The following is a 26,936-nucleotide window of genomic DNA, read 5'->3' on the forward strand; positions in this document are numbered from 1 at the left end:
ACCTTGGAAGACGGGTATTATCATATCAACCCACACGCAAAGATCAACGGTGAGCGCACATTAGTCGTATATGTGAATTGAAAAACACAAATGTAAAAAGTGTAAACTCCTCCACAACGACTCCGCTTTGAAAAACAATAACAATTTCCTCGTAAATCCGTACAGATTTGAAGTTTTTTTTGGGTGAAATTTGTGCTTTCCAAACGGGTTCGTAGGCAGTAGAAGTAGATGATTTCCAAGTACCAACACGTTTCTGTGCTCAGATGATGTGCGCAGAGTGGTTGCATGCGTGCTACGTACGTCTCGGTCCGATGACATGCTATGGATGCAGAAATATCGTTTGTGTTTGCAACTGGTCCTTCCATGCCATGAATCTGTCTCTTTTCACAAATGTTCTGCTAAAGGCTATGGTCTCTTTTCATGGTACATCAACACAAAAGCTAAAGGCAGCTTATGACTAAAAGCATTTAATTTGGTCATTGTATGCATGATAACCACCGCGAAAGTATATATTTATCCTCCGACAAAACCACAGGTTTGAATGATTAGATACTCCGGAGGCTTGTTTGGAACGTAGGAATTTTCAGTTTTTTTAATGAACGCTTTTCTATATTCTTTTTTCCGGATCAGTTTTGCATAAACTTCATAGAAAAAGTTATAGTTAACATCAGCAAATGGTAAATTAAGAGAGATTTCGAAAGAAAGGAGACAAGGTGCTCGATCTCCATGTGGGAAAGGTCCTCTAGTTCCATAGTAGCAGAAGACCACAAACATTCGTATAACATTTTCCCTCACAACAGAAGATACTTTGCAACAATCTTCTTTTGTTTTTCGAACGGACGGGCAGGAGCTCTGCCGGTTTTATATTAAAAGGAGGAAAACAAAAATGAAAGAGTTCATAGGATGCAATATAAAGATATTTGGAACCCACATGTCGCCCATATACGACCAAAACGAGTAGCGTGCTAGGGCGCTTTCTTCACCGAGTAGCATGCCACTCTGCAACAATCCTCATCTTAGCCTCCATGGTAATCACCTAGGAGCATGAATTCTAAACTAGAAAATTATATGTTTTTTTAGGGATAGAAAATTATATGTTGTACTCTAGCTAATCTTCATGTTCATTGGTTACCCGGTACTTATTATCCTTGCGAATTCAAAGGACAGCATAAGTTATTTATGTTGTGCCTTGCCCTTCACCGAAATTTAATTACCAGTTTGCCTGCCTTTTGCAGCACTTGAATTGCTGATGAGATCACCAGAATCAACACCCAACAACTTGCTGTACCATATTTACCCACAAAAAAAAAACACCCTCACTGCACAAGAGAAAACTGTCAAACAACAGTTGCATATTTGCAGTCTCCTAAGCACATCATTTATCTTTTAAAATACGCATTAATCGAAATGAAATGAAATGATAATTTCTGAAGTCTTGAGCAGTTGTCTTTTCCAGAAATGAGAAAAAAAGATACTATTTTCTTTGCATAACCATTTTCCTCTCCTGCGGTGGTTGCAAGTTGCAGAGCGCTTCTTTATATAACTACTCTGCCTGCCCCCGCTCCATTTCCACAAACACGTTCGCTTCCAAGAAGTTAGCCAGCCAGCCATGCGCGGCCTCCTGCTCCTCCTCGCCGTCCTGCTCGCCGGGTCGGCGGCGGCGGCGTTGGCGCGCCTGCCGTTCGCGTGCGGGCCGGGCGGGCCGGCGACGTCGCTCCCGTTCTGCCGGCAGACGCTGCCGCTGCAGGCACGGGCGCGGGACTTCGTGTCCCGGCTGACCCGCGCCGAGAAGGTGCGGCTGCTGGTGAACAACGCGGCGGGGGTGCCCCGGCTCGGCGTGGCGGGTTACGAGTGGTGGTCCGAGGCGCTGCACGGCGTGTCGGACACCGGCCCGGGGGTGCGGTTCGGCGGCGCGTTCCCGGGCGCCACCGCGTTCCCGCAGGTCATCGGCACCGCGGCTTCGTTCAACGCCACGCTCTGGGAGCTCATCGGACGGGTACGTACGTACGTACCGACATACCGCGCGCCGGCGCCGGCGGCATTGGCGACTTGGCGTTGCCATTGCCGCCGCCGTCGCAGCGCGCGCGTGCTACCTTTGCGTTTTGTCGTTGCTCTGGTTCTGCGTGCATGTGATGTCGCGTGTCTGTGCGCGCCCTGGCGTTGGTGTCCTTGTTTGTCGCGGGCTCTAAGCTGTTCCAGTGCAGTTCGAGTAGTGTAACTGCAGACAAAGGTGTCTGATAGTACCAGCCAACCGTTGGATGAAAATCTAACGGTCCAGATACGGGTGATGTCCAGAGACTAAGGAGTGCGGCTGGTCTTTCCTTTGTTATTAATCTTTTCCTTTTCCTTTTGGTCGTTTTCAAGTAGAGTTGTTTTTCTTTTTGATAGTGCCACAGGTATTTTTTTTTTAAAATAATGCTTAGAGCTTTGGCGTTTACTTAAAAACAAAGTAGGTTTAGCATCTGGTTCGAATTCGGATAAGTTTAGTGCTCAGCATCGCCCTTTACTAACCGAGCAAAATTCTCAGTCACTTGGAGCACGTATCTTAAAGACCTACTGAGTAGGTTGACAGGTATGATCAGGTCCTTCAGCGGGAAGAACACTACCTCCAAATCGGAGGCGGATGTTGCGAGAGAAACCATTCTTAAAATCTTGACACGCAAGGTTTTGTCGACAGCTCCACTTGTTACCTGTTGATGCCGTCGTCTTTGTACAAATTGCAGTGCATGGTTAGACTACTGGCGGCCAACAAATGATGTTCACCGTTCTGTAATATCAAAACAGATCGATAACCTCGTGGTGTCATGTACGAGGGAGTACATTATTCATGTCTACGGAAAAAGGGGAATGATATGCTAGTTTAACCAGCGTTGCCTACCGCTGCAAACACTGTACAACAAAGATTATTCTTCGGAAGGGAGTCAAATTGCTGCACGGAATTTAGATTTATAACATTTCTCATCAAGACCCTGTCTCGCACTCCCCCAAATTAGCCTCCAAAGTAGATCTCGGATTAGAGATCCGGTGCTAAAAAATTCTCATCAAGACCCCAAATTGATTCTATCTAATCAAATTGCTAGTGTCCAAGTTCAGAATGGGGTGAGATGGTAGGTTGAGATTGGTGGTGGAATTCCATTTTCTAGTGTAAGTAGTAGGTCATGTTTGATAGAGTTTCTTGATCATAAATTCTCTGATTAAATTTTTTAGAGAAAGTGATTTTCTAGATAAGTTTTACGGAGAAAATGATTCTACGAAGAAAGTGAATCAGAGAAAACTAATTTTTTACTTCTAATATCTAATTTATTTCTAATCACTCACACGAAATCACTTACAAACTATAAAATATTATTTAACAGAGCTTTAGCTAATTCTACTAAGAACATACTTAAAGCTTTGACAAACAATCCCGTAGTAGTAACCTACAAGGAGGAGTTCTTGGTTGGCCAATGGTACAAGGTGCAGCCATGCAGGGGCGGAGCCAGAAAGGCCTGCCACCGGGTGCTGAGCCTGTGGACAGGTGCTGGGCTAATTAGATTTGTTCTAAATTCTAGTGTTTTGATCCAAATACTACTGAATTTACCTGAGCCGAATTGAGTTGGACCCGTGCTGCAGCACCCCAGCACGGGCCTGGCTCCGCCCCTGCAGCCATGTGCAAGCAAAATCTAGCAACATTTTAAGCCTATCCTGATCCCTTATTCAGCCTACAAAAAGATCACGAAAAAGACAGGTAGGAAAAAGCCATGACAATCTGAAAAGTGAAAGCTACTGCTACTACAGTAGCAGCGATGGAACAAACGTCCAGGGTGAAGTGCAGAAATTATTTACCTGCAAACATAGGAACAGTGTTCTTGCTAGATGTTCTTGCTGCACTAGTTCTGTTCTCCAGTGGAATGCTATTGTCAAAGTACTATTCCAGTTGCAACCACTCTCGCAGGTACGCGTTTTCTACGGAATTTGAACCGTGTGCTACGAATCTTATTTCATTTGAAATTCGTGTGAATTTTGCAATGTTGGTATTGTTGTCAAAACTATCTTACGAGTTGTAGCAATACAAGAACATGCATGGAAGAAATAGCGATGTATATATTCCCGAATACAGGTATTTCGTTGGTGTTATACGGTGCGAATAGGAATACGTGGTGACAATACGGTGCGTGTCGTGCAGGCGGTGTCGGACGAGGCCCGCGCGATGTACAACGGCGGCCAGGCGGGGCTCACGTTCTGGAGCCCCAACGTGAACATCTTCCGGGACCCGCGGTGGGGCCGGGGCCAGGAGACCCCCGGCGAGGACCCCGCCGTGGCCGCGCGCTACGCCGCGGCCTACGTGCGCGGCCTGCAGCAGCCCTACGGCGGCCGCGGCCGCGCCCGGCTCAAGCTCGCCGCCTGCTGCAAGCACTTCACGGCGTACGACCTCGACAGCTGGGGCGGGACCGACCGGTTCCACTTCAACGCCGTCGTGTCGCCGCAGGACCTCAAGGACACCTTCAACGTGCCGTTCCGGGCCTGCGTCGCCGAGGGGCGCGCCGCCAGCGTCATGTGCTCGTACAATCAGGTCAACGGCGTGCCGACGTGCGCCGACGAGGGGTTCCTGAAGGGGACGATCAGGGGGAGCTGGGGGCTCGAGGGCTACATCGTCTCCGACTGCGACTCCGTCGACGTGTTCTACCGGGACCAGCACTACACGCGCACGACGGAGGACGCCGTTGCCGCCACGCTCCGGGCGGGGCTCGACCTCGACTGCGGGCCGTTCCTGGCGCAGTACACGGAGGCCGCGGTGGCGCAGGGGAAGGTCTCCGACGCCAACATCGACGCGGCCTTAACCAACACGGTCACCGTGCAGATGAGGCTCGGGATGTTCGACGGCGACCCGGCGGCGCAGCCGTTCGGGCACCTCGGTCCGCGCGACGTGTGCACGCCGGCGCACCAGGACCTGGCGCTCGAGGCGGCGCGCCAGACCGTCGTGCTCCTCAAGAACTACAGGGGCAAGCATAAGGCAATCCTGCCGCTGTCTCCGGCGGCGCACCGCACCGTCGCCGTCGTCGGCCCGCACGCTGAGGCCACCGTCGCCATGATCGGGAACTACGCGGGTAAGGCGTGCAGGTACACCACGCCGCTGCAGGGCATCGGCAGGTACGTGCAGACCGTGCACCAGGCGGGCTGCACGGACATGGCGTGCCAGGGAAACCAGCCGATAGCCGCCGCCGTCGACGCGGCCAGCCGTGCGGACGCCACCATTGTCGTCGCCGGCCTCGATCAGAAGGTCGAGGCCGAGGGCCTGGATCGAACGAGCCTTCTGCTTCCAGGCCGGCAAGCGGAGCTCATCTCCGCTGTGGCCAAGGCATCCAAGGGGCTGGTGATCCTGGTGCTCATGTCCGGCGGGCCGATCGACATTGCATTCGCGCAAAATGACCAGCGGATCGCTGGAATCCTGTGGGCTGGGTACCCGGGCCAGGCCGGCGGGCAGGCCATCGCAGACGTGATCTTCGGCCAGCATAACCCAGGTACATCCTCAACGAGTCCATCAGCTCAGTCAGAGAGAATGAATAAATGATTTTTTTGAATTTTTAGTCGTCAAGAACATTTGTTTGGAATCAAAATTTCTAAAGATAAGAATTTTACACAAGAACAGAATCTAATTTGAATTGAATTTTGTATTGGAATTGCTGCAGGTGGGAAGCTACCGGTGACATGGTACCCTCAAGATTATCTGCAGAAGGTGCCCATGACGAACATGGCGATGCGCGCCAATCCGGCGCGGGGGTACCCCGGCCGGACGTACAGGTTCTACACCGGCCCGACGATCCACCCGTTCGGGCACGGCCTGAGCTACACACAGTTCACCCACACGCTCGCGCACGCACCGGCGCAGCTAACCTTGCAGCTGTCCGGTGGCCACCACGCCGCCGCTTCCTCCGGCGCCGCCTCCCTCCTCAACGCGACGCACCCTGGCCGCGCCGTGCGCGTGTCGCACGCGCGTTGCGACGGGCTCACCATCCCCGTCCACGTCGACGTGAAGAACGTCGGCGACCGCGACGGCGCGCACACCGTTCTCGTGTACCACGCGGCCCCACAAGCCGGCGGAGCCACCGGCGCGCCCGTGCGGCAGCTGGTGGCGTTCGAGAAGGTGCACGTGCCAGCCGGCGGCGTGGCCCGCGTCGAGATGGGCATCGACGTCTGCGACGGGCTCAGCGTGGCCGACCGTAACGGCGTCCGGAGGATCCCCGTCGGCGAGCACAGCCTGATGATCGGCGAGCTGACCCACTCGGTCACGCTCGGCGTCGAGCAGCTCGGGGTATAGAAGCAGTGAAGCGTAGGATGCAAAGGCATTTCTCAAATAATTGTGTCATTTGGGGGTATTGATTCACGATTGCCACCGTGCTTCTGTCCCTGCGAAGGTAGAGATGGAAATCTATCAAATTAGAAAGGCACCAGATTACTGAAATGGCTGAAGTACATGACAACGATTAAACTGGAAGAAATACAAAAATAATGGTTGTTTCTTCCTCACTGCCAATGTCTTCGACCCTCAGGATGTATGCACTCGAAGCTGAGTATTGTTGTGTGATGTTAGACTGTCAGTAAGAGCTTGTGAGACCAGCAACTCTCATTTTTCGTATAAACAAGAGTACAAGTCAGTTATACGTCTCTAGCAACTGCCTTAGGTTCGATGAGCAGCTAAAAATGCATCTGGCCTCATGTTCTAATCTGAGCTCGAGTCTGAAAAAAATGACAACAGCTTCTCTGCTACTTTCAGACTTCCTACCGTCTGAAAAAATGTCCACGGATTAGTTGTTTGGTATGCGTCCCTGAAGATTGGTTTCTTCTGTCTGGTCCAAAACCATGAGCATTTCCTTTGTCTTGGCCCACTGATTTGGTTCAGAAATCTTGCGCTCCCAAGGCAGACTTTGATGAAGTCTGAATATACTTAGCTTCGAGCCCATGGTTTTGGGCCTTAATCACTCGAGCAAATTTCTGCCTGGTTTCACCGTTCGTTCAACTGATTGGATCTGGAAGGAGATCAGATGTCAAAATTTCTATTTAAAAAAGGAGACAGAGGAAAACGTATTGAAAAAGGAGCATGTCTTCTTTTTTTGGCGCGTAAAAGAAAACGTCAACTGAAGTGCCATCTTCCTTCCTCCTTGAAGTCTTCGCTTCAAATTGCTGCTTTGCCTAATTCGTATTCGAACCCGCACGCAATTCCTCCGCCGTCTTCCTCCTTCTCCCCGCTCTCCACAACCGCCAGGACGGCCGCAGCCACCCTGAGCTAGCTCGAGGTCTCGAAGCTGTGCTGTGCGGGGGCAAGGCGCGATGGGGTGGGCGGCGCGGTTCCTTACAGCGGTGTCGTTCCTCGCCGCAGGCGTCCTCTTCGCGCCTGACGCGCTCCTCGGCGGCGAAGGCCGGTCCGGTTCCGGCGTCAGGGTGGCGGCGAGGCTGGCCCACATCCTCTCCTTCGCCACCGCCTGGGGCGCCGGGCTCTGGGTCACCTTCATCGGCGGCATCGTCATGTTCAAGTAAACCACCGCTTAATTCGTCCCGTCAATTCGCTGAAACTTGGGGTTGCTTAGTTGCTAGCTTCATCTGAGGAGGAAGCGAAGCATCCCGCCGGCGCCGAGCCGTCCACCTGCCGCCACCGTGAACCCGCCGCCGGCATGCGCCAGGCTCTTCTCTGCTTCAGTCTTCCGCCGCCGAGCGTCGGGACCGAACGAGGGGCTTATATGCAAATATTTGTATCGCTATTAATAGTCGCGATCCAATTCAGGGGTTTCTTTGCAAATGTTAGGATCACGATTAATAGTCGCGATCCAAATCTGGGAAGATTTTTGAGGAAAATTCGTAGGTCTTCACCATGCTGAATTTGCAATCATGTTTGTGAGAAGCAGCACAAATTTGTCCTTAGAATTATATATGAATTTTAATTGCATGGGCCCTAAATATTCACCGGATATTCTACCTTCGCTTCAACATCTTACTACTTGGTAAATATTAGTCCTGGAAAATCACTTTAGTAAATATTTCATCTTCAGGATCTGCTGGGAAGGAACACACAAATTATGAATCGGAATCGCAGGAGTATTCTTTATTCCGAATCTAGAGAGCTCTTAGGCGCTAGATTTCTCAAGAAACATGAGATATAAGCGGTAAGCCTGTGGATATTGTATGACTTAGGTCACCATTTTCTCATGAAACATTCTGAAAGTTTTGGTGCCACTGCTGCAATTTGCAAGCAAGTGGGGTTGTTCATTTATTGCATTGGTTACGTATTTCGGAGTAATACATTTGGCGCACTCTTTTAGTCAATGTGTTTTGCTCAAGTGTTCAAGTATACCTTCAATTTTATTTTTACACAGTGTACATAACTACATATGACCCTGTTATAGGGAGAACAGAGAAGTCCACCAGCAAAGTAAAGCCTGGCATCTATTGTTCCTGCAATAGCGCCATGTGCCACTCTGCGGGTCGATTATTCCATTATCAGAACATAGTGTGAAGCTTGACAATGTTTTGGTGAAATCTTTTGAATTCTGAAGGTATTTGCCGAGGCACCAGTTCGGGAGTCTGCAGGGAAAGATGTTCCCGGCGTACTTCATGTTGATGTCAGTGTGTTCAGCTATATCTGTGGCAGCATTCGCATACCTCCACCCCTGGAAGACATCATCAACCATCGAGTGTTACCAGCTTGGATTCCTTATCGCCGCCCTTGGTTGTAACCTGTCCAACCTTCTGGTCTTCACGCCCATGACCATCGAGGTGAGATACTTTTTTCATGCTTTTTCAGTTTATGATGCATCTCTCGTCTACCTTGACCTGATGCTAGTTGCATAATTACATGGCAGACCACGGTATTATAGTTTGGGTACATGACAATATCAGGATTATATATCTCTTTTGTAGTTTGAGAAGAATTAGACTGATGATAGTTTAGATTAATGTAGTCTTTAAATTGTCAACATTAAGCATGTTACGTTAATGTAGTCTTTAAATTGTCAAAGATGTCATGTTTGCAGTTTTTTTAAGAATCCTAGCGGGAGTCGCAAAACTATAATGACTTCTTGTTACCTGTGGTATTTTTCTAGGGTTAACATCATTTGATCCATGAAACTAACAAGCATGTGTAACTGCCAGGCCCTCTTTTTGTTTGGTTTTCAAGAAGGTTAGCAATTTAGCCTTGTGGGATGAAAATATACTTTTATTAGAAGCATGATTGTGGATAAATTTTGTGAGCAGGCAGGCAATCTGGTGTTTGATGAAACAATGAAATATGCCTGACTGTGTGCGTTTGTGAACGTTCTGATCATCTAGAATTGCTTCTGTTCTGATTGTTCTGAGCCTGCAATATAGTGGCATTGCAAAGTTGACAATTATATTCTGATTCAGTCAATCAGTCATTTGAATAGGATAGGTTCTTCGCTGAACTTATGAAAAGGACTACCAGTTCGTTGGCTGAACATGATAACCTTTTTACTGTCCGTTTTCGCTCCTTAGTGCTGATGGAGCCGGCCGTTTTCGTCGTCGTGCAGATGATGATGAAGAGGCACAAGCTGGAGAAGGACCTGGGCATCGGCAGCGAGGTTGGGTCTTCCAAGAACGAGGAGGTGGCCAAGACGAGCTCCGCCCTGGCGGCGATGAACAGGAAGTTCGGGATGATCCACGGGCTGTCGTCGCTGGCCAACATCATGGCCTTCGGCAGCCTGGCCATGCACTCCTGGTACCTCGCCAGCAGCCTCCACCTCTGAGGAGGCTTCACCATGCTCTGAACCTTGCTCTTGTTAGCTGCCTAGCTCACAACTCTGAACATAGCTTAAGCTTCTCTCTCTCTCTCTCTCTCTCTCTCTCTCTCTCTCTCTCTCTCTCTCTCTCTCTCTCTCTAGAGACGAGTAGAAGTTCTTGGTCGTTGCGACAACTTTGGGATAAGATGCAGTATCATGATTTGGAATAATGTACAGGATGCACGCAGTTCAACAAAGTGTTTTTGGAAAATTTCGTTACACTTTGATTGTATGTTAAGGCCTAAACAAAATGGCGTGTGGATGTGCAGAACAGAGGGAGAACAGAAACGGCAGGGGTGACTGACATCCGGGTCCCGATGACAGAGGTGGCGTCCCCGGTGGGCCCACATGTAAGCGGCTGCGTTGTACTGTTTATGGCCCACCGTTCACTGGGCCCACAGCCCATTTCATACCACTCGTTGCGCAACGTCTCAAACGCCGACGCCGATGGCGCCCTCCGCCGGGGAGCCCTCGTCCTCGCCGTCCTTTGCCTCCGCCATCACCACCCCAGACGGGTGGCACCCCCGCACGGCGGAGCGCCGCCTACTGCACCTCCTCCACCACTGCCCCACCGCGCGCCGCCGCCCGCTCGAGCTCCTCGCCATCGCCGTCCGCCACGCGCTCCCCTCCTCACCGCCGTCCCCGCACCACCACTTCCTCGCGGCCCTCCTCCTCCTCTCCTCCCCGCCGACCCCCGCGCTGCCCCTTCTCCGCCTCGTCCCTCCCGATCCTCCGCCCCCGCTCTCGCTCCTCAACGCCGCCGTCAAGGCCCTCTCCGCCTCCTCCTCGCCGGGACTCGCCTTCCGTCTCCTCTCCTCCCTCCGCCGCCTCCACGCGCCCGATCGCCTCTCCTTACTCCCCCTCCTCGGCTCCGTCTCCTCCTTGCCCCTCCTCTCCGCGCTCCATTCCCTCCTCCTCCGCCTCGGCTTCCTCTCCCACCACGCCATCTCCCTCGCGCTCCTCAAGCCCTACCCGTTGCCGCAGGTCCGCGTCTTGTTCGACGAAATGCCGCAGAAAAACAGGTGCACCGTTGCCTACAACACTCTCATCACGACCTACCTCAAGGCCAAGGATATACGCGCCGCGCGCCACCTGTTCGACGAAATGCAGCGGTACAAGCGCTCCAGGAGGAGTGTGGTTTCTTGGAACCTAATGATCGCGGGGTGCGCGCGGTGCGGGCGGGATGACATGGCGGTGTGGTGTTTCGAGAGGATGGTCGGGGAGGGGGAGGTGGCGCCTGATGATGGGACCCTGGCGGCTGTGCTACCGGCTTGCGGGAGGACAGGGAGTGTTGGGTTAGGGAGGTGGGCGCATGAGTATGCACGAAAGACTGGTTTGCTGGACAGGACGGTTAATGTTGCTAATGCTGTGGTGGATATGTACTGCAAATGTGGTGATGTTGGTAGCGCAATGGAGGTGTTTAAGGGGATGCTACAGCGGAGTGTGGTGAGCTGGAACACCATGATTGCAGGGTTTTCGTTGAATGGACATGGGGTTGATGGGATTGAGGTGTTCAAGGAGATGCGGAATCATGGAATGGAGCCTAACGCAGTGACATTCTTGGGGGTGCTTGGGTGCTGTGCGCATTCTGGGGCGGTGGATGTCGGGCGGGAAATCTTCCAGAGCATGCAGTCGGAGCATGGAGTTGAGCCAGCAATTGAGCATTACGGGTGTATGGTGGATTTACTTGGAAGGTCTGGCCTTCTTGAGGAGGCACATGCACTGATTCAAGGGATGCCAATGAAGCCTAATGCTGCGATATGGGGAGCACTTCTAAGCGCATGCCGTGCCCATGCTGGGCTCGGCATTGCTGAGGTGGCTCTGAAAGAGCTTATCAATCTTGAACCATGGAACTCGGGGAACTATGTGCTGTTGTCCAATCTTTATGCGGAAACAGGACGGTGGGAGGAGGCAGGGGAGGTGAGGAGAGTGATGAGGAGGATGAGTGTGAATAAGGCTCCAGGTCAGAGCTTAATCGAAGAAGACGGGTTTCAGCTGACAAATGCATGCTAACAGCCAACTCTGTGGAAATAAACTTTTAGCTTGGAAGGTTAACTGCAGAGAGGGCCTGTAAAGGAAAAGCTCCATGTGTCAACCAATCTTATCAAGAGATGCATACTAGTATTTGCAGGTACTGCAGTTATCTTTGTCTATGTTTCTTCGATTTGTTGTAGAATGGTGTGCTGAATAGGTGATAGCTTTGTTCAATATTCTTTCACAACAGACTTACATACCCAATACTGTATATACCTTCATGGTTATTTTGGGGGCAAAAGAGGCACTAAATACCTCAATAGATATTATAGTTGTGATAGCAAGATGTCACCATTCAGCCTTTTCTATTATCAATATATTTAAATTTTTATGGGTCTATGGAGATCTCACAGCATTACACAATTACTGACAAGAAGGGCATCTCTAGAGTTCTAAATCATTTTGCGCTTGAGTTTGAAATGTATATATTTAGTAAGCAGCGATCAAGGTGCTGCAAGATGTTTTGCCAAGTGATTGTATGGTGACAAAGGTTTTCTTTGAAAGATGTTTTGCACTATTGGTTGCTAGTGATCATGCTGGTAGCTTGTGTGAAATATGATAAAGAGTGAATTACCTGACAAACTTCGAATGCAAAGCTGGATAGAAGAGTCTGTGCTGTGCTCTTTGGATATTTGCAACTCCATCATTCTGTAATGGACCACGAGGAGCACATTCCAAATAACTAAGTACGTGCATTTGTTGGTTGGCATTGCATATGTTATATGTCAAATGTTGACATATAGGAAAATTATTGCCTTTTCCGAAACTTCAAGTTTAATTTCAATTTGAGAGCATCAGTTGCAAAGCTAATAATTCAATGTTACACATTGACCAATTCAGATTAAATATTGTGTACTTTTAAGTAAGTTTAATTATTCATGAGTTTTCCCAAGTCGGCCATACACATTAACCGTACTAGCCATATATCGGCAATGTATATAATAGGATGGATTAAACTATCTTCAAATCTCTTGTGCTTAACCGAAGCACAAACAAGCTAATCTCCCCTTTTCCCTTACCAGTCATCACATGTTAGCTGGAGCTCGGCATATGCTCGTAATTGTCTGGCTCTGTAGCTTTCTAGTTTCCTGCCATCTTAAACGTGTGCCTTGCTCTCTCCCTTCTCCGCAAAAATATAGGATTTGTGCTTGTCCTGATGTAAACCAATTCTCGGTTCAGCTCGCTTGCCTAATTTAAATTCAGGTGGACTCTTTACCCTCCGTCGATTAGTAAACATGTGCCTTGCTTCCCTTCATCGACTTTTCTTTGTTTCAAAACATGTAACACAACTTTTCATTTGTATCGTATCTTTCTTGTAACAAAGCATCTTAAGTCAAGTTTAGTTAAAAATGCTTCAATATACATGTGCAGTTCTCTTACTCTATCTGGTTTCATCTATCCTGAACAGGAAAAATAAACATGTTGAAACACACTTCATTGACATTATGCTTAACTAGTATCTTAACTATTGCTTCCCTGATCAGTAATTTTCCTGACCATGTTAATAGAATTTAAAAGAATGATGTATCTTTTAAAAAAAATAGGTTATGATTTGTAAAAGGCAGACTTGTGAAAATTGCTGTGCATGGAATTCTGAGTTCTGAATTTCCAGTTTGTGTTGTCTGTGCAGACAACAGACTGTCAGTCTATCATGATTACTAGGGGGCACAAAATGGGGCCGTGAAAGTAACTAACCAGAGGATGTATTATTTTCTTGTCAGCAGACAGAAGGAAATCTGACGCTGCACCTGTGGCTGTAACACCTACAGAATGGCAAACACTAAGAAACGAATATTCACACAGTGGCCCAAACACATGTTGGGCCCAGCACAAACCTTGGCATTTTCCTTTTGTGGGCTCCCTAACATGGACAACTCGAAATGATATAAATTTAAAGTTCCCAACGAAAAGGGAACAAATCGAAAGATGCTGCCTAGAAGCATGGGAAATTTCCGGTATTGGGCCTTGTGATCCTTGTCCTGTCTTCTCTTTTCTCCGCTCCTAGTAATTTGTCACCCCACTCTGAACTTAAAAACCGCAAAAATGGGTGGAAGAGGCAAAAAAGTGAAAAGCAGCAATTTCTGGTGCTTGTCGTTCCATCGAAGCTCCTTCACATTCATTTGCGCATGTTTATGCATTGTGTTTCCAAACCTAAACCTCTTATGATTGAGTTGTTCATATCTATGCATCGGTGCTGCTGACATGTGGATCTATGTCTTTAGAAGCCATATGTAGAAGTGTCTTAAAACCATGTGCCCTTCAGGTTCAGATGTTCCACTTAGATCTATTGGTTTATCCAGATTAAAGCAAGCAACTTAAGGATCTGTGGGGAATTGCTACTAACAGTAACGACACTGATCTCTCATTTCTGGAAATCTGGAAAAAGAAAAGCACTGGTCTGTATTGTTTCACATATTTCAGAATATTCTGAGTTGTTTTGTTAAGTTTCTCACAGCAAGAAACAATAGAATAGCCAAGACAACCGTTATCCAAAAACTCGGTTTACATATGTATAATTAGAGTATCAGCTGAGAGACTAAAAGGCATCTTGAGTTTTTGCACAGGCTAATTACAATGGCCCACTACATAATTCCCTCCCAGTTGGTGCCAGGTTTGCTCAGCTAGTGCAAGAAGATACTCTTGTTTGCAGCAGGATTACACCCACATGCAACCCACCTTTGGATTCTCTCTAATCTGCTCTCATTTTGATGCATTCGCAGGTCCCCACGAGTGTGCAGCAAGGAGATCGAAGGCACCGCCATTTCTTTCTTTTTGTGTGCATCCATCCTTTGTTTTATCTACTGCCCACGTGGGAGGCACATCAACTCGCTGCTGCTATTTCTTTACTCCCAGCAGCTCTATGGCACCTCCTGTTGCCACAGCTCCCCAGCCTGGGGATCGGTGCAGCGGTTGCGCGGTGCAAGGCCGGCCGGCCGCTGGCGGTACCGGAGCTGGGGGCGACAGCCGTTGACCTTGGCACCCTCTACTCGAATGCCGGCGGTCCTGGTCCAGGGGAGCAAGTATCGCCTCCCGGGGATATGGCCTTTGAACACTGAACAGCACCCACAGAGGATCAGGATTCATCAAGAGTAGTAGATTTGCACTCCTGCATTCGTGCCCTGTCTACTCCACCTGATTTCTTAATTTGTCAAAAGAATCATTAGCTTGATAAAAATATGGTCAATCATGTAGTAGTGCTCTGAATGAACATAATTTGTGAGCTTCAAAAGGAGTCTATTGATGAAGAATGTGGCGCTGCTATAATTTATTTCTACCAAAGCATATTGTATTTCTAATTTCTATAGTGTCTTGGCGATCTTATTGGATCTCTCAGTGGACGGGGGGCTCTTGCTATTGGATGTCAGCGAACCTTTCTCTCTGCAAAGTTTATCCATATGAACGAGAAAAGTTGTATCTTTTTCATTTCTTTTGTCATTGCAATGATAGGCATTGACACTTTGGGTTGGATCCTTTTGCAGATTCGTGCCAAGCATGCAGCTGCAAATATATCCATGGTGCGTGGCAGTGTGACAGGTGAAGATGATGGGGAGAAAAGCTGGTGGGGAGCTGCAATGAAGTTGATTATCCGGTCAAAGACACTCAAAAGTCCACACGGTTAGTGAAAGTCACTGGTCTATCCAGCTTAAAATTTTTGTTAAGGTCACTGACCATGTTAGTTCAGATAGGTAGAGTCGCAAAAACATAGCTTTTGAAAAGCTATGGACAATTGGACATGCTTCTGGCATAAGTTAGTAACAGTACCCAACTAGGTGTAATGCAACGATCCAGACACTGACTAGAATGGCTCAGTTAATTCCCCAAGACTTGCAAAATACTGATCGATGCCTGAATGTTTCATAAGTAGACATTTGCATGCGTTTTTCTAGGGCTATTTTCTTTTTGAACCATGATTTCCTACAGCTATTACAACTACTTTCCCAATCAGCCGATTCCCTGTCACGTCGAGTGTCAACGTCGACTAGCGAAGTGCCCATCAGCCATAACCACTGCACTGCACAACATTCTTAAACTTCTCCCCACCCTCCAATCCGGCACTGACTGAACCGTCCCTACCACTCTCTGTCAGCATGCTGCTGCTCCCAGCAAGACAGCATGGCGCCTTTCCTTTCACCCTGCCCCTGCTGCACCACCCCCACCCCTGTGTTCACGGTGCCCTGCCTGCCTCGACGGACGGCGACACGGCACCTTGCTTTGGAAAGGAGCGAGACGCATGGCCGCATGGGTGCGGTGGCACTGTGGTGAAGGTATTGTCACATCCACATCCATGCCTGTCTCAGTGTTCGACTCGTTCCAGCTTCTTGTGATCTTTCCCACTGATACTTTCCTTGCACAGGGAAGGAGGAGCCGGCAGCAGCTGCGTGCAAAGTGCGTGCTGGTGACTGTTCAGTTCAGGATGGAAGTTGCGTTGCACTGCAGCTGTGGTTGTGGATGTGGACTTTACCAAGCTGTCAACTCCATCGGAAAGCCGTATGGTCACTGTTTCGATAATCTACTTTCTCTTTTACCGTCTCTCTTTTTAGCTGAACGGATTAAAAAAGGAACTGTGGAAAAATTAATCAGATCATTTGAGCCTTCGGTGAGTAACTATCTATCTCGCAGCAAATGAACGCCATACGATTAATCAGTTGGTGCAAAAAGAGCTATCAGCTATCATTGTTGTGTTTTGTAACTTGTGTTTGACAGGTGCTGATTTCTTGCCTTCGCATCACGCGCATGCATGCTGCGCTGAGGAACTTGCAGTTGTAGGACAAGCATCCAAGCTGCAAGGCTCCAGCTTAGGGAAAGAGGTAACTTATCTTTCACTGGGGTGATTAAGCTAAAGTACACTAGATTATGCCTCCGTTTGGAGTTTGCTCATGGTGTTATTTTGCCTGGTTTGCCTTGTTGATTAGTGCACTTTGCCTCCTGCCTCCGAGTCTTTTAGCTGAAGGAATAGTGTGCATCGGTTCAGGACAAGTTGCGCCAGGACGGTGAAAGGCCGTTTATTCGGTTACCTTGGGTAGGTAAAAGTAAACGTACCACCACAAAGTAAACAGTAGATTAATTTACCGCGGCGGCTCTGTGCCTCTGTCTCGAGATGATTACTGGCCCCGAGGCGCAGAGAGGTAAAACGACATGTCATCCGTCACGTGTGGCGTACTTGAGCCTGTCATCCGGTCCCTCCTCCAGTTTATTATTGACATAATATAATCAACCAAAAAAATGAAATGAAAGATGATGGCTTTACACTTTACTCCACTGTTAAGCGAAAGCATGAGAGGAAGATTTGAGAAGAAGGCATTCCATTTCCTCCTTTTAATGATCCCTGCAACTGTGATGTAAAAATGGCCTTCGAGACCTCTTTACAGCATCACGAAACGTGTCATGCAGTTCATCATCTTTCCATTGGTTTCTTCTCAGGATTGAGTTCTTTTTCAGATGAATCCTTGACGGTTATTTATACCTGAGCTTGCTCTTGTTTACATCTCTTTTCAGTTGATCCAAAAACAACTGCTTTTTAACTGGAAAAACATTCGAGATGAGAGTGGAAGGGGAGCTTAGCTGAAAGGGACAGGTTTACCGTGAAGGAACTGATGAAGCTGAAACAGAAATTGTACGGTAGCTGAGCACCAGCTACTGGTAAAACCTGCAAGAATCACTTCGACTTCTTCCAAACTTGTTAAGGGAAGAAGAATTTAGCGAAGGGAAACTGAAGAGAGGAATTTTGCAGTAAGCAAAACAAACATGCTAGACAGTTCCGGAACACCAAATTGTAGTAAAGCTTCACTGTTTCAGATTGTGGAAACAGCAAAAGGATTGGTTAAAGTTGAAATTTTTTGGGTCTTGGCTCATAAGAACAAGCAGGGGAGAAGTAGTAATGCTAACTTTTTCCCACTAATTTTCACAAGATAAACAAGCTGGTTTACATAACGCAAAAGAACAACTTCTACTAGCTAATTTCTATGCATTTTTTTTGCAATTCTTGAACATTGACAGTGACAAGCAGCTCCAAACTGAACTGAGCTGAGCTCCAAGAACAGCAGCCAGCAATGTCGTCGTGGTCCGTGCTCCGGTCGCGAGTTACGACTTGGAGGACACAGCGGTGGCGGCGTTGAGCCCCCGCGAGAGGCCGTGGACGGCGCCGTAGCTGCGGGAACCGAGGCCGATACAGCCGAAGATTAGAAGGCCTTGCCGGTACGGCAGGTACGTCCGCCGCCGCATCTCCTCTGCCTCCGCCCGCCGCGCCTCGTACAACCGCTCGTGCGCCGATCTCCGCCTGCCGCGATGACCTGGCGCTGCGCCTCTCACTCTCCCCGGCGCCGGCGACGGGCTCCCCTTCGGCGCAGCGGCGGGAGAGGGCGGAGCTGGGGCGGTAGAATGTTGAGAGTGGTGATTCTTGCCGCCGTCGGACTTGCTCCGGTGAAGAAGGTCCTTCAAGAACCCACCCCACCGGCGAGAGCCTCTCGACGAGGACGAGGACGACGAGGCGGTGGACGAGGACGAGGACGAGCGCGACGCCGTAGGGGTCGCCATGGCCGGATCGTCGGCGGACTCGGACTCCTGCGCCGGCGGAGCGGGGGAAGGTGACGTCCAGTGTGCGCGGAACGGGGACAAAGACCGCGCCTTTCGCCGCACCGACCGGGTCCGGACGCGCCCGCGCTCGTCCAGAGCCGCGTCGAGACCATCCTCCATCGTCGCATCAGCCGTGGCGCCGAGAAGCGCGGGCTCAGGCTGGGGATAGAGCAGCGCGGCGGCGAGGCGGACGGGGCGGATCTGGCCGTTATGGAAGAGCTCGTCCGCGGACGACATTGCCGCGGCGGATGGAGAGGGGAAGCGCGACGAGAAGTCGAAGTCGAAGTCGAGGCAGCCGGCGAAGTCCTTGCCGCTCCCGCCGCCGCGGGTGGGGCTCGCCGGGGCGCTGAAGAAGCAGGCGCCGTGGGCGGGGAAGGGGTCCCGGGTGGGACTGGACGGCGCACTCACGAACGGCGTGGAGCAGGCGCTGTCGCAGCCTCCGGCGGCGTCGGATTCCTGAGGGGCGTCGGGGGCAGCTGCAGCCATTGTGCTGGCGATGGTGGGTTGGTGGTGCGGCGGAGTGGGGCGGTGGGAGCTTTTAACCTGTGGATTTGTTTTGCGATTCGGTCCCTGTGGTTCTGTGAAATAGTTGTTTTGTTGGGTATTTGGCTGGGGAGTGGAGACAGGGGGCTTGTTGTATTACCAGGATACTTTTGGGATTGTAGTGCGGTGGAGTATTCCTCTGCGCTGCGATAATCAGATCTGACCCCCCTGGGTTGCGTAATTGCAGGATGGCCCTCGACGACGAAGCTGACAAGTCATTGGCAAAATGGCATGATAAACTCACGAGCAAAGAGTGTTACGTTATGATCGTAACACTCTACTGTTACGTTATGATCGTGTCCCATCCATTCCAGCTGTGCTGCCGTCCCTCGTGTAGTGTTTATTGAGTACCGTTGCCTTTCACATCCATGGTCACCTCATGAATAAATTGAGCTGTACATACAGGCACAGCTGACAGGACTAGTTAGCCACATGCAGTAGAGTCGTTTCGGAAATGCAGTGAAGCGCTCTGCTACAATTAGAGCACTGCTGATTTCGAATTGCCGTCCCTCGGCTGCGCGCGCCGATCTGCACTGCACTGCAGCTCCGTGACTTGACAGTCGAGTCGCTGCGCCGTCCCGTCCCTCGGCTGGGCTGGCCGGACCTCCCCCGCCCGGCCGACGTGGTGGACCCACCTCGGAACCATCGCCCGTGGTTCGTGTGGGCGGGCGGGCAACAGCCGTCCGTGAGGGGATCGTACGGCTGATGCGGCGCACAGGGCAAACGCCCCCGTACGCTCTGGCTGATCACTGAATTTTTTATTTTAGTTTGTAAACTAATATTTTAAAAACGTGGGACACTAAATTTTAATGAACTTATTTTTTCATGCTAAAGTATATAGCGTTACACATCATATGATCATGTTGATGTATAAGGTGTGGTTAAGGTGTCCACGCGGATGTCAGCGGGCATGCGGTATGACCAGGTTATGAGTCACGTACTTTAGCGTAATAAAAGAGACTAATTTTTAAAAATAGTATCTTACGTGCTGCTTTTAAAATATTAATTTAAAAAAAGTTAAAAACCTCATCACCTGGGGTGCAATTAGTAGTCAGATGGACATGTATAGTTTTATAGAAATGTGTTTGATTAACCGACGAATGTAGGTTTCTACATCTGTTAATGTAGACAGATCTATTTATCAGTATTATAAAATTATCTCTATACGAGTAACCAATCAAAATCTCAACTCTTGGCTCACGGCACGGTTCGTCGGTTACCGTGCCGTGCCGGGCTGGCTCGGGCACGATTTTGACCCGGTGACACGGTCGGTCTGACGGGCACAGTGCCACGAGCAGCCCGTTGACATAGTCAGCTCGAAAACATAAAAAATAGCTATAAAATTAAAAATATATAAAAAATAGATAAAAAATAAAAAATAGCTACAAAATTAAAAATATAATAAAAAATAAAAAATAACCGGACCTATGCGTATCGGGTCAAATCGTGCCAGGCCTGTGCCAGCCTAGGCTGAACCATACCCGTGCTGTGCCGCGCGCTCGGCCCGTAGCATAGTGTCGTGCCGATCCGACCCGTCTCAACTCGAACCGTACCTATAATATTGTGTCTCAGATCAACCTAAATAGACTAGGCTCCTTTGAAATCTTTACTCTTAACTTTATAGCGCCGCACACTACTGTGGTAGCTGCCGTGCAGGAGCGTCAGGAGGATACGCATGCATGCATGCACCATTCGTCCGTTCCTTCATTTCCTGGTCTCTTTCTTTTCTGGCACCCGGCTAGGCTAGTTCGCTCCTCACTGCAGGGAAGAGTAATGCTCCCGTTGGTTGCCATGGAAGGAGGAGAGAGGTTTTACTGGTCCTAGGCCGGCCGGGAGGGCGATGGCAGATACCCTTTTTCCTAGCTGCTGTAGTAGTAGCCTTAGGAGCATCCATAGCGGTCGTACCACTCCCCGCATCATTTGATTTCTACACGACGCCTAATATTTATTTTCCGCATCAATTAATTCCTGCTAGTACTTTTACCATTGCTGATGATCAGGGGAAGGATTTAATTTATGGGAGGTAACCGGTTAAAATTCGCGGTTACTAAGTTTATAGTTTCGATCCGATTTTAGAAAATCAAACGGTAAATAAATTTAAATTAAAAAATTAAAATATTTAAATATTTAAAAACAAAAAATCTAAAAAAATAGAGGTAATTCTATGACCTTCTGTAAAAATAATTTCAAAAATAATATTATTTGTATCATATTGTATAGGAAGGAAGTTTCAAAAAAAGAAAAAAGTTCAAGCGTATGGCTCAGTTATTAACTCATGTTAAAAAAAACTTAACAAGCAAACACATATTTTTCTTGTATATGACGTATCTTAAGAGGATCTTTATAATTGATTTCACTTTATTTAGAGTTTTATTAATTTCTCCGTGATTTTTACAAAGTTCACAAGCATAAAGTGAATATGTTAAGAAACAATACTGTAATTAAAATTTTCACATCTATCATTATTTTTCCTACATAAAGCATAGTATAAATAAACTAATAAAAATAGTTTCACTAATTTTGGAGGTGTAATGTGTCAGTTATGAATTAATCTAGTTGCAACACATTTACAAAAGTATGCATGTTACGATAACTAATTCATGAGTTCATGTATCATTAAAAGATATAGGATCATGTAGGAAGACTAACAAAATTAGTTTCATGATTTTTTGATTAGCGAAGAGTAAACTATGTATTTAACTTGGTTTAACAAATACATTTTCTCACGGAAAATTTTCAACTTTTTAATGAATATAAATACCTTTATCATGTAGATAATGTTACAAGAAAACCAATAAAATTTGTTTCACTTGATTTGAAGCTCAGATGAATTAGTTATTGATTTTACAAGATTGAGCCAATTTTTGCGGTTTTTTGTTGAACTTCACTGAAAATCGAGAAAATCGAGCGGTTACCGACAATGAGGAAAATTCAAGAAAATCGCTCGATAAATCGAGAAAACCGAGCGGTTACCGACAAAACCGAGCAATTACCATTTAGTCGATTCAGTTCGAATTCTCGCCGAATTTCAAATTTGACCGAGCAAATGTTGAGTGAATTATCACCGAATTTCGAGCGGTTATCACGATTTTTTTATTACCGTCGGCGAGCAGTTTTTGAGCTCCGAACAGTTTTGTAAACCCTAATCAGGGGTTGATTTGCAACACACAAATGAAGTTAGTTAAAGAATGAGTAAATTTTAAAAATTTATAACTATTTTAATACATATAGTAAAAAAAAACTATAATTTCTAGTGTGCATTCTAAAAATCTATAACTATTTGGATATATATGTTGTAAAAAATTACAACTTTTCACTATAAGCTCACCTACCATGCTCTATGGTATATAATAGAAAGATTAATCGTGGGTCCACTTGTTGCTAGAAGATAACAGGTGAGCCTATGGTGAGAAAGTTGTGATTTTTTTGCAACGTGTGTAAAATAGTTTTAGGTTTTTGAAACGAATACCGGAAAATGTAGTTTTTTGTAACGTATGTCAAAATAGTGATAGTTTTTTTAAATTTACTTTGAAAGAATTGTATTATACTACAATAACAAATTTAAGCAAGGTGTTGCATTCTAGGTGGTTGTTTAATTCACCGTGGTTTGGTTCTGTTGCTTGGATTACGATGCGAGTTTGGTTCTGTTGAACCTTATTAATTGCTTGTGGGATAACCATGACAAGGTTCCCCTTAGGCCAAAGAAGCCCTGACCCTACCATTCTCTGCTCAGGAGATTGAAAAGGCTTTCAAAGATATGAAAGAGGACTCTGTCTCTGAGTCTAATGGTTTCACAGCTACTTTCTTCAAGGTTTTCTGGGATTGGGTCAAGGATGTCATCTTTGACATGTTCAAAGTTTTTTCATGCTGGAAGGCAGGATCTAAGAAGACTCAACTATGGGATTATAACCTGGTTCTAAGGTTAAGGAGGCTAATACCATTAAGCAATATAGACCTATTTGTCTTCTCAACATTAACTATAAAAGGGTTCACCAAGGTTCTGAATAATAGGCTCACCCCAGTAGCTAAGGAGATTATTAGTGCAAGTCAAACAACCTTTATCAAAGGATGGAATATACTGGATAGAGTGGTGCTCCACCATAAAGTTATTCATGAGTCAAGGAAGATAAAACAACAAGGGTTATTGGTGAAAATAGATTTAAAAAAAAAAAACTATGACAAGGTGAATTAGAGCTACCTTGAAGAAGTCATGAGAGGGAAAGGGTTCCCTCAAATGTGGATTCGATGGGTTATACAATCTGTGATGTGTGGGGGAGAGTATGTATCAATATTAATGGCCAAAGAAGATCTTATTTCAGAACCTACCAAGGCTTAAGGCAGGGTGACCCGTTGTCCCCTATGCCTTTTAACATTGCTGCGAACACTTTGAATGTTTTGATGGCCAAAGCTTCAACCAAGGGCCTGCTCAAAGGGGTAGTGGGCCACCTGATCCCGGGAGATCACCCATGTTCAGTACGTTGATGATACGATCCTAATGGTTGATGGGGATGACAGATCTATTCTAGCTCTTAAAATTATCCTATACTGCTTTGATTGGCTGTCTGAGTTTAAGATCAATTTTCATAAAAGTGAGGTTTTGATATGGTCCAGTACAAGTAGGAAAGGGTAGCTAACATGTTGAACTATAAACTGGGCCACCTGTCTTTGAAATACCTAGGCATTCCTCTCTTTGATCATCATATGAGAATTGTTGCTTCCTCTGATCTCCTTTCAAAAATGATCAAAAGGTTAGACACATGGAAGGGTAAAAACTTGACATATGGAGACAAATTGACTCTGATAAACTCCCGCTTAACCAGCTTGCCTGTGTTTACCATGGGTTTTACCTCATTCCCAGAGGGATTCACAAGAAGATGGACACTACAAGATCTAGGTTCTTTTGGAGGGAGACTGACGATATTGACAAATACTATATTGCCATATGGGAAGCTATATGTAGGCCTAAGGACTTCGGTGGTCTGGGCATCTTAAACACAACTGTCATGAATGAGTGCTTGTTGCTGAAGTGGATCTGGAAGATCTGCTCTGGCTCTAAGGAAATCTAATTTAAACTTCTCAGAGCCAAATATATGACAGAGGATAATTTTTCACCTCTGTCATGATGTGAGAAAAGAAACGGTCAACAGGACTTAAAATTGTAGTTTATAGGTGGCTAGTTTGATGTTCTTCGTGGTTGTCATGACAAAGAAATGTTCTTAAGAAGGTCAAGCCCCTACCCTTGCATACTTAAAGTACCAGTATTTATTTAAGAATGTGATGACTGCTAATCCATTTAGGTTCTAAGCAATGCCAATATTCTGATCAAGATCATTTCATACTGTAATTAGGCTTCTATCAAAAGTTTACAATTTGGTAGTACAGTACTTTTTGCAACAAAGCGGTACGATCTTGTTTTCTCAGTAATCAAAGTATTTAGTTTGGTAGTATTTCAAAAGTTTTAACTCATCAGCAGTTTGACTATATGTTTTGATGTGAACACCTAGAACTTGTCGCTAGCATACTTTTTTCACATAAATTGATGCTTCGTTTGGTTTGAGAAATACAGCAATAAGAAGGTATGAAGCAGCCAACTGGTTGCGACGGATAGTTGGGGTAGTGTGTGCGAAGGACCTTGCAGAAGAGCCTTCTGAGGAGGAATTCCGGCTTGGCCTGAGGAATGGCATTATTCTCTGCAATGCACTCAATAAGGTTCAACCTGGCACGGTGCCCAAGGTTGCATTTCTCTCCTTCAGATCATTAACATTTCATTTTCTACTTGGTGTTTTTGCATGCTAAGTATGCTGCTTCTAGGTTGTGGAGGTACCATCAGATTGTACTGTCCCTACAGATGGTGCAGCTCTCTGTGCATATCGGTACTTTGAGAATGTGAGGAATTTTGTCATCGGCCTACAAGATTTAGGTCTTCCAACATTTGAAGCATCAGACCTCGAAAAGGTGACACTGTTGTTTTATTTGATTTTCTTACTTCGCGCAATAAACCCTTTCTTCTTAACATTAGAATTTTGGTACTATTTCGGAATTATCTCCTGACTCATAAGGAACACTGCTGCAAAAATAAATAATTAAGTTTCTTTAGCCACATTGAATTGATGTTTTCATCTGCTACATCAACTACAGGGTGGACAAGGTGTTCCAGTTGTAGACTGTGTTCTTGCTCTGAAGTCATTTAGTGAAGCTAAGCAAGTGGGAAGACAATCTGTATCCTTCAAATATGGTGGCATTGTAAAGCCTTTGTCTGGAAAGTACTTCATTCGCAAGAATACTGAACCTTTTACGAAGGCGATGATGAGGAGTCACTCAGCTGAGTTACTCCGAGATGGCATATCACTGGAGCAAATAGGTCTTGATTTTTCTCGAGACCACCGAAACAGTAAGCATATTTCCAGTTCTTATTTCACACTAGGTAATTATCTTTAACTTGTCGTGATGTTCATCTTCTTGGATGTAGACTACTTCAGACTCCATCCGAATGCTTGTGCAAACAATTCTCTCAGATAAGAAACCAGAAGAAGTTCCATCGGTGAGCCTAGTGGGTAGCTGGCTCTTTATGCAATGTGGTTGATGGACATGAATGCTTACATTAGGGACTCTGGTAATTTGCAGATTGTAGAATCACTCTTGAGCAAACTTATTCACGAATTTGAGTGCCGTATTGCATATCAGAATGAATTGGTATGTTCATTTCCGTTATCAGCCTCACAATTCTTGCTAAGCTTGTTTTGACGACCTTTTAGCTTTGGCTAAACTAACCACATGCACAGATGCACTAATAGAGAACTCATAACAGGTGAAAGACACTATGGATACTAATGAGAGTAAGTCATTATCTAGAACAGACTCACCACAAAATGGAGGCTACTTCCGCCTGCGATATGGATAAGGTATGCACTTTTTGTCAGCTACAGCAATAACTGTATGTTCTGGACGTGCTGCAGTGAAATGTAGAGCTACTATAGAACTTTTCGGCCGGGCATGTCTAACTTATAAAGTTTATTCACGCTTCGTGGCTGAAATGGGTCGATACACTAATATTTATCATTGGCTCACTAACATTGTGCAGGTGGATGAAAAAGACCACAATTCTGTGAGTGTGAAGGAAGATTTCAGCATTGTAATACCTACACCACTAAATGATAATAATGTAGATAAACTTATGCAACCAAAGTCAGAAAGAAATTTTGATAAACAACATAAACAGATCCAGGTATTTGTAATGTGTAGTGATCTTTCACGAATTTGTTTACTTGCATCTCCATTATCTTCCTATGATTGTTGAAACTGGCTGTAGGATTTGAAAAGCATCCTTTCCACTATTAAGTCTGGGATGGAGCACTTAAAATTGCAGTACTCTGAAGATCTTACAAAGCTTGGTATATTGAGCCCTAAATTTTGAATCATAATATTATACTTTATTTTTTAAAATGGTGCATCTCATATTATTTTGTGCTCTATTAGGTGATCATTTCTGTGTTGTTTCTCATGCGGCTTCCGGGTACCATAAAGTTCTTGAGGAGAACCGGAAGCTGTACAACCAAATACAAGACCTTAGAGGTTATTTTTTTCTGAGTCTTATGAAATGAAAATATGAGGGCCATAGATCCATTTTCATGATTCAACATAACATGCTGACAATTCATTCTGTCCTTTGTCACCAGGAAATATTAGAGTGTATTGTAGAGTGAGACCTTTCCTTCCTGGAAAAGTAAGTTCATCAACCAGTGTTGCTGGAATAGAAGATAGAACCATCACACTCATAATACCATCAAAATATGGAAAAGATGCACGGAAGTCTTTTACTTTCAACAGGGTCTTTGGGCCCTTAGCCACACAAGGTTATACTCACAAGTTGCTCCATTGAATTATTTGTTTGAAAATAGCTTGGACCTTTGGTAGTTAAGTGACATAAATTCTTTCAATTAGTGCAGAGGTCTTTTCAGACATGCAGCCTTTGATCCGTTCTGTTCTTGATGGCTTCAATGTCTGTATATTTGCATATGG

General features: G+C 46.5%; 5 protein-coding genes and 1 long non-coding RNA gene across 8 annotated transcripts; 5 read left to right on the plus strand and 1 right to left on the minus strand.

Moving 5' to 3' along the window:
- Positions 1-1,595: 1,595 nt before the first annotated feature.
- LOC133900371 (probable beta-D-xylosidase 2) lies at positions 1,596-6,507 on the plus strand. Its single transcript, XM_062341481.1, has 3 exons — positions 1,596-1,996; positions 4,166-5,501; positions 5,670-6,507. The coding sequence occupies exons 1-3, from the start codon at positions 1,610-1,612 to the stop codon at positions 6,296-6,298; spliced, it is 2,352 nt and encodes a 783-aa protein (XP_062197465.1). The 5' UTR covers positions 1,596-1,609; the 3' UTR covers positions 6,299-6,507.
- Positions 6,508-7,088: 581 nt separating this feature from the next.
- LOC133900375 (uncharacterized) lies at positions 7,089-9,992 on the plus strand. Its single transcript, XM_062341486.1, has 3 exons — positions 7,089-7,511; positions 8,529-8,748; positions 9,519-9,992. Exons 1-3 carry the CDS (start codon positions 7,309-7,311, stop codon positions 9,732-9,734), a joined length of 639 nt encoding a protein of 212 aa, XP_062197470.1. The 5' UTR covers positions 7,089-7,308; the 3' UTR covers positions 9,735-9,992.
- A 148-nt stretch (positions 9,993-10,140) lies between these two features.
- On the plus strand, positions 10,141-17,634 carry LOC133900372 (pentatricopeptide repeat-containing protein At1g09190-like). Of its 3 annotated transcripts, XM_062341483.1 has the most exons (6): positions 10,141-11,898; positions 15,281-15,416; positions 15,889-16,066; positions 16,156-16,289; positions 16,506-16,609; positions 17,298-17,634. In XM_062341483.1, the coding sequence occupies exon 1, from the start codon at positions 10,215-10,217 to the stop codon at positions 11,778-11,780; it is 1,566 nt and encodes a 521-aa protein (XP_062197467.1). In that variant the 5' UTR covers positions 10,141-10,214; the 3' UTR covers positions 11,781-11,898; positions 15,281-15,416; positions 15,889-16,066; positions 16,156-16,289; positions 16,506-16,609; positions 17,298-17,634. The 3 variants fall into 3 exon arrangements, with proteins under 3 accessions (XP_062197467.1, XP_062197468.1, XP_062197466.1); XM_062341484.1 differs by lacking the exons at positions 16,506-16,609; positions 17,298-17,634 and having other exon boundaries at positions 16,156-16,458; XM_062341482.1 differs by lacking the exons at positions 15,281-15,416; positions 15,889-16,066; positions 16,156-16,289; positions 16,506-16,609; positions 17,298-17,634 and adding an exon at positions 14,522-15,049.
- A 21-nt stretch (positions 17,635-17,655) lies between these two features.
- On the minus strand, positions 17,656-19,143 carry LOC133900374 (uncharacterized). The gene has a single exon (XM_062341485.1). The coding sequence runs from the start codon at positions 18,858-18,860 to the stop codon at positions 17,883-17,885; it is 978 nt and encodes a 325-aa protein (XP_062197469.1). The 5' UTR covers positions 18,861-19,143; the 3' UTR covers positions 17,656-17,882.
- A 3,531-nt stretch (positions 19,144-22,674) lies between these two features.
- LOC133900997 (kinesin-like protein KIN-14P) lies at positions 22,675-25,460 on the plus strand. Its single transcript, XM_062342293.1, has 4 exons — positions 22,675-22,838; positions 24,476-24,650; positions 25,056-25,308; positions 25,387-25,460. The coding sequence occupies exons 1-4, from the start codon at positions 22,675-22,677 to the stop codon at positions 25,434-25,436; spliced, it is 642 nt and encodes a 213-aa protein (XP_062198277.1). The 3' UTR covers positions 25,437-25,460.
- An 84-nt stretch (positions 25,461-25,544) lies between these two features.
- LOC133900516 (uncharacterized) lies at positions 25,545-26,764 on the plus strand. Its single transcript, XR_009906545.1, has 4 exons — positions 25,545-25,610; positions 25,726-25,819; positions 25,999-26,489; positions 26,594-26,764. It is a non-coding gene; the product is annotated as an uncharacterized LOC133900516 (long non-coding RNA).
- The last annotated feature ends 172 nt before the right edge of the window (positions 26,765-26,936 follow it).

The sequence above is a fragment of the Phragmites australis genome, chromosome 19 (genome assembly GCF_958298935.1).
Source record: "Phragmites australis chromosome 19, lpPhrAust1.1, whole genome shotgun sequence".
NCBI lineage: Eukaryota > Viridiplantae > Streptophyta > Magnoliopsida > Poales > Poaceae > Phragmites > Phragmites australis.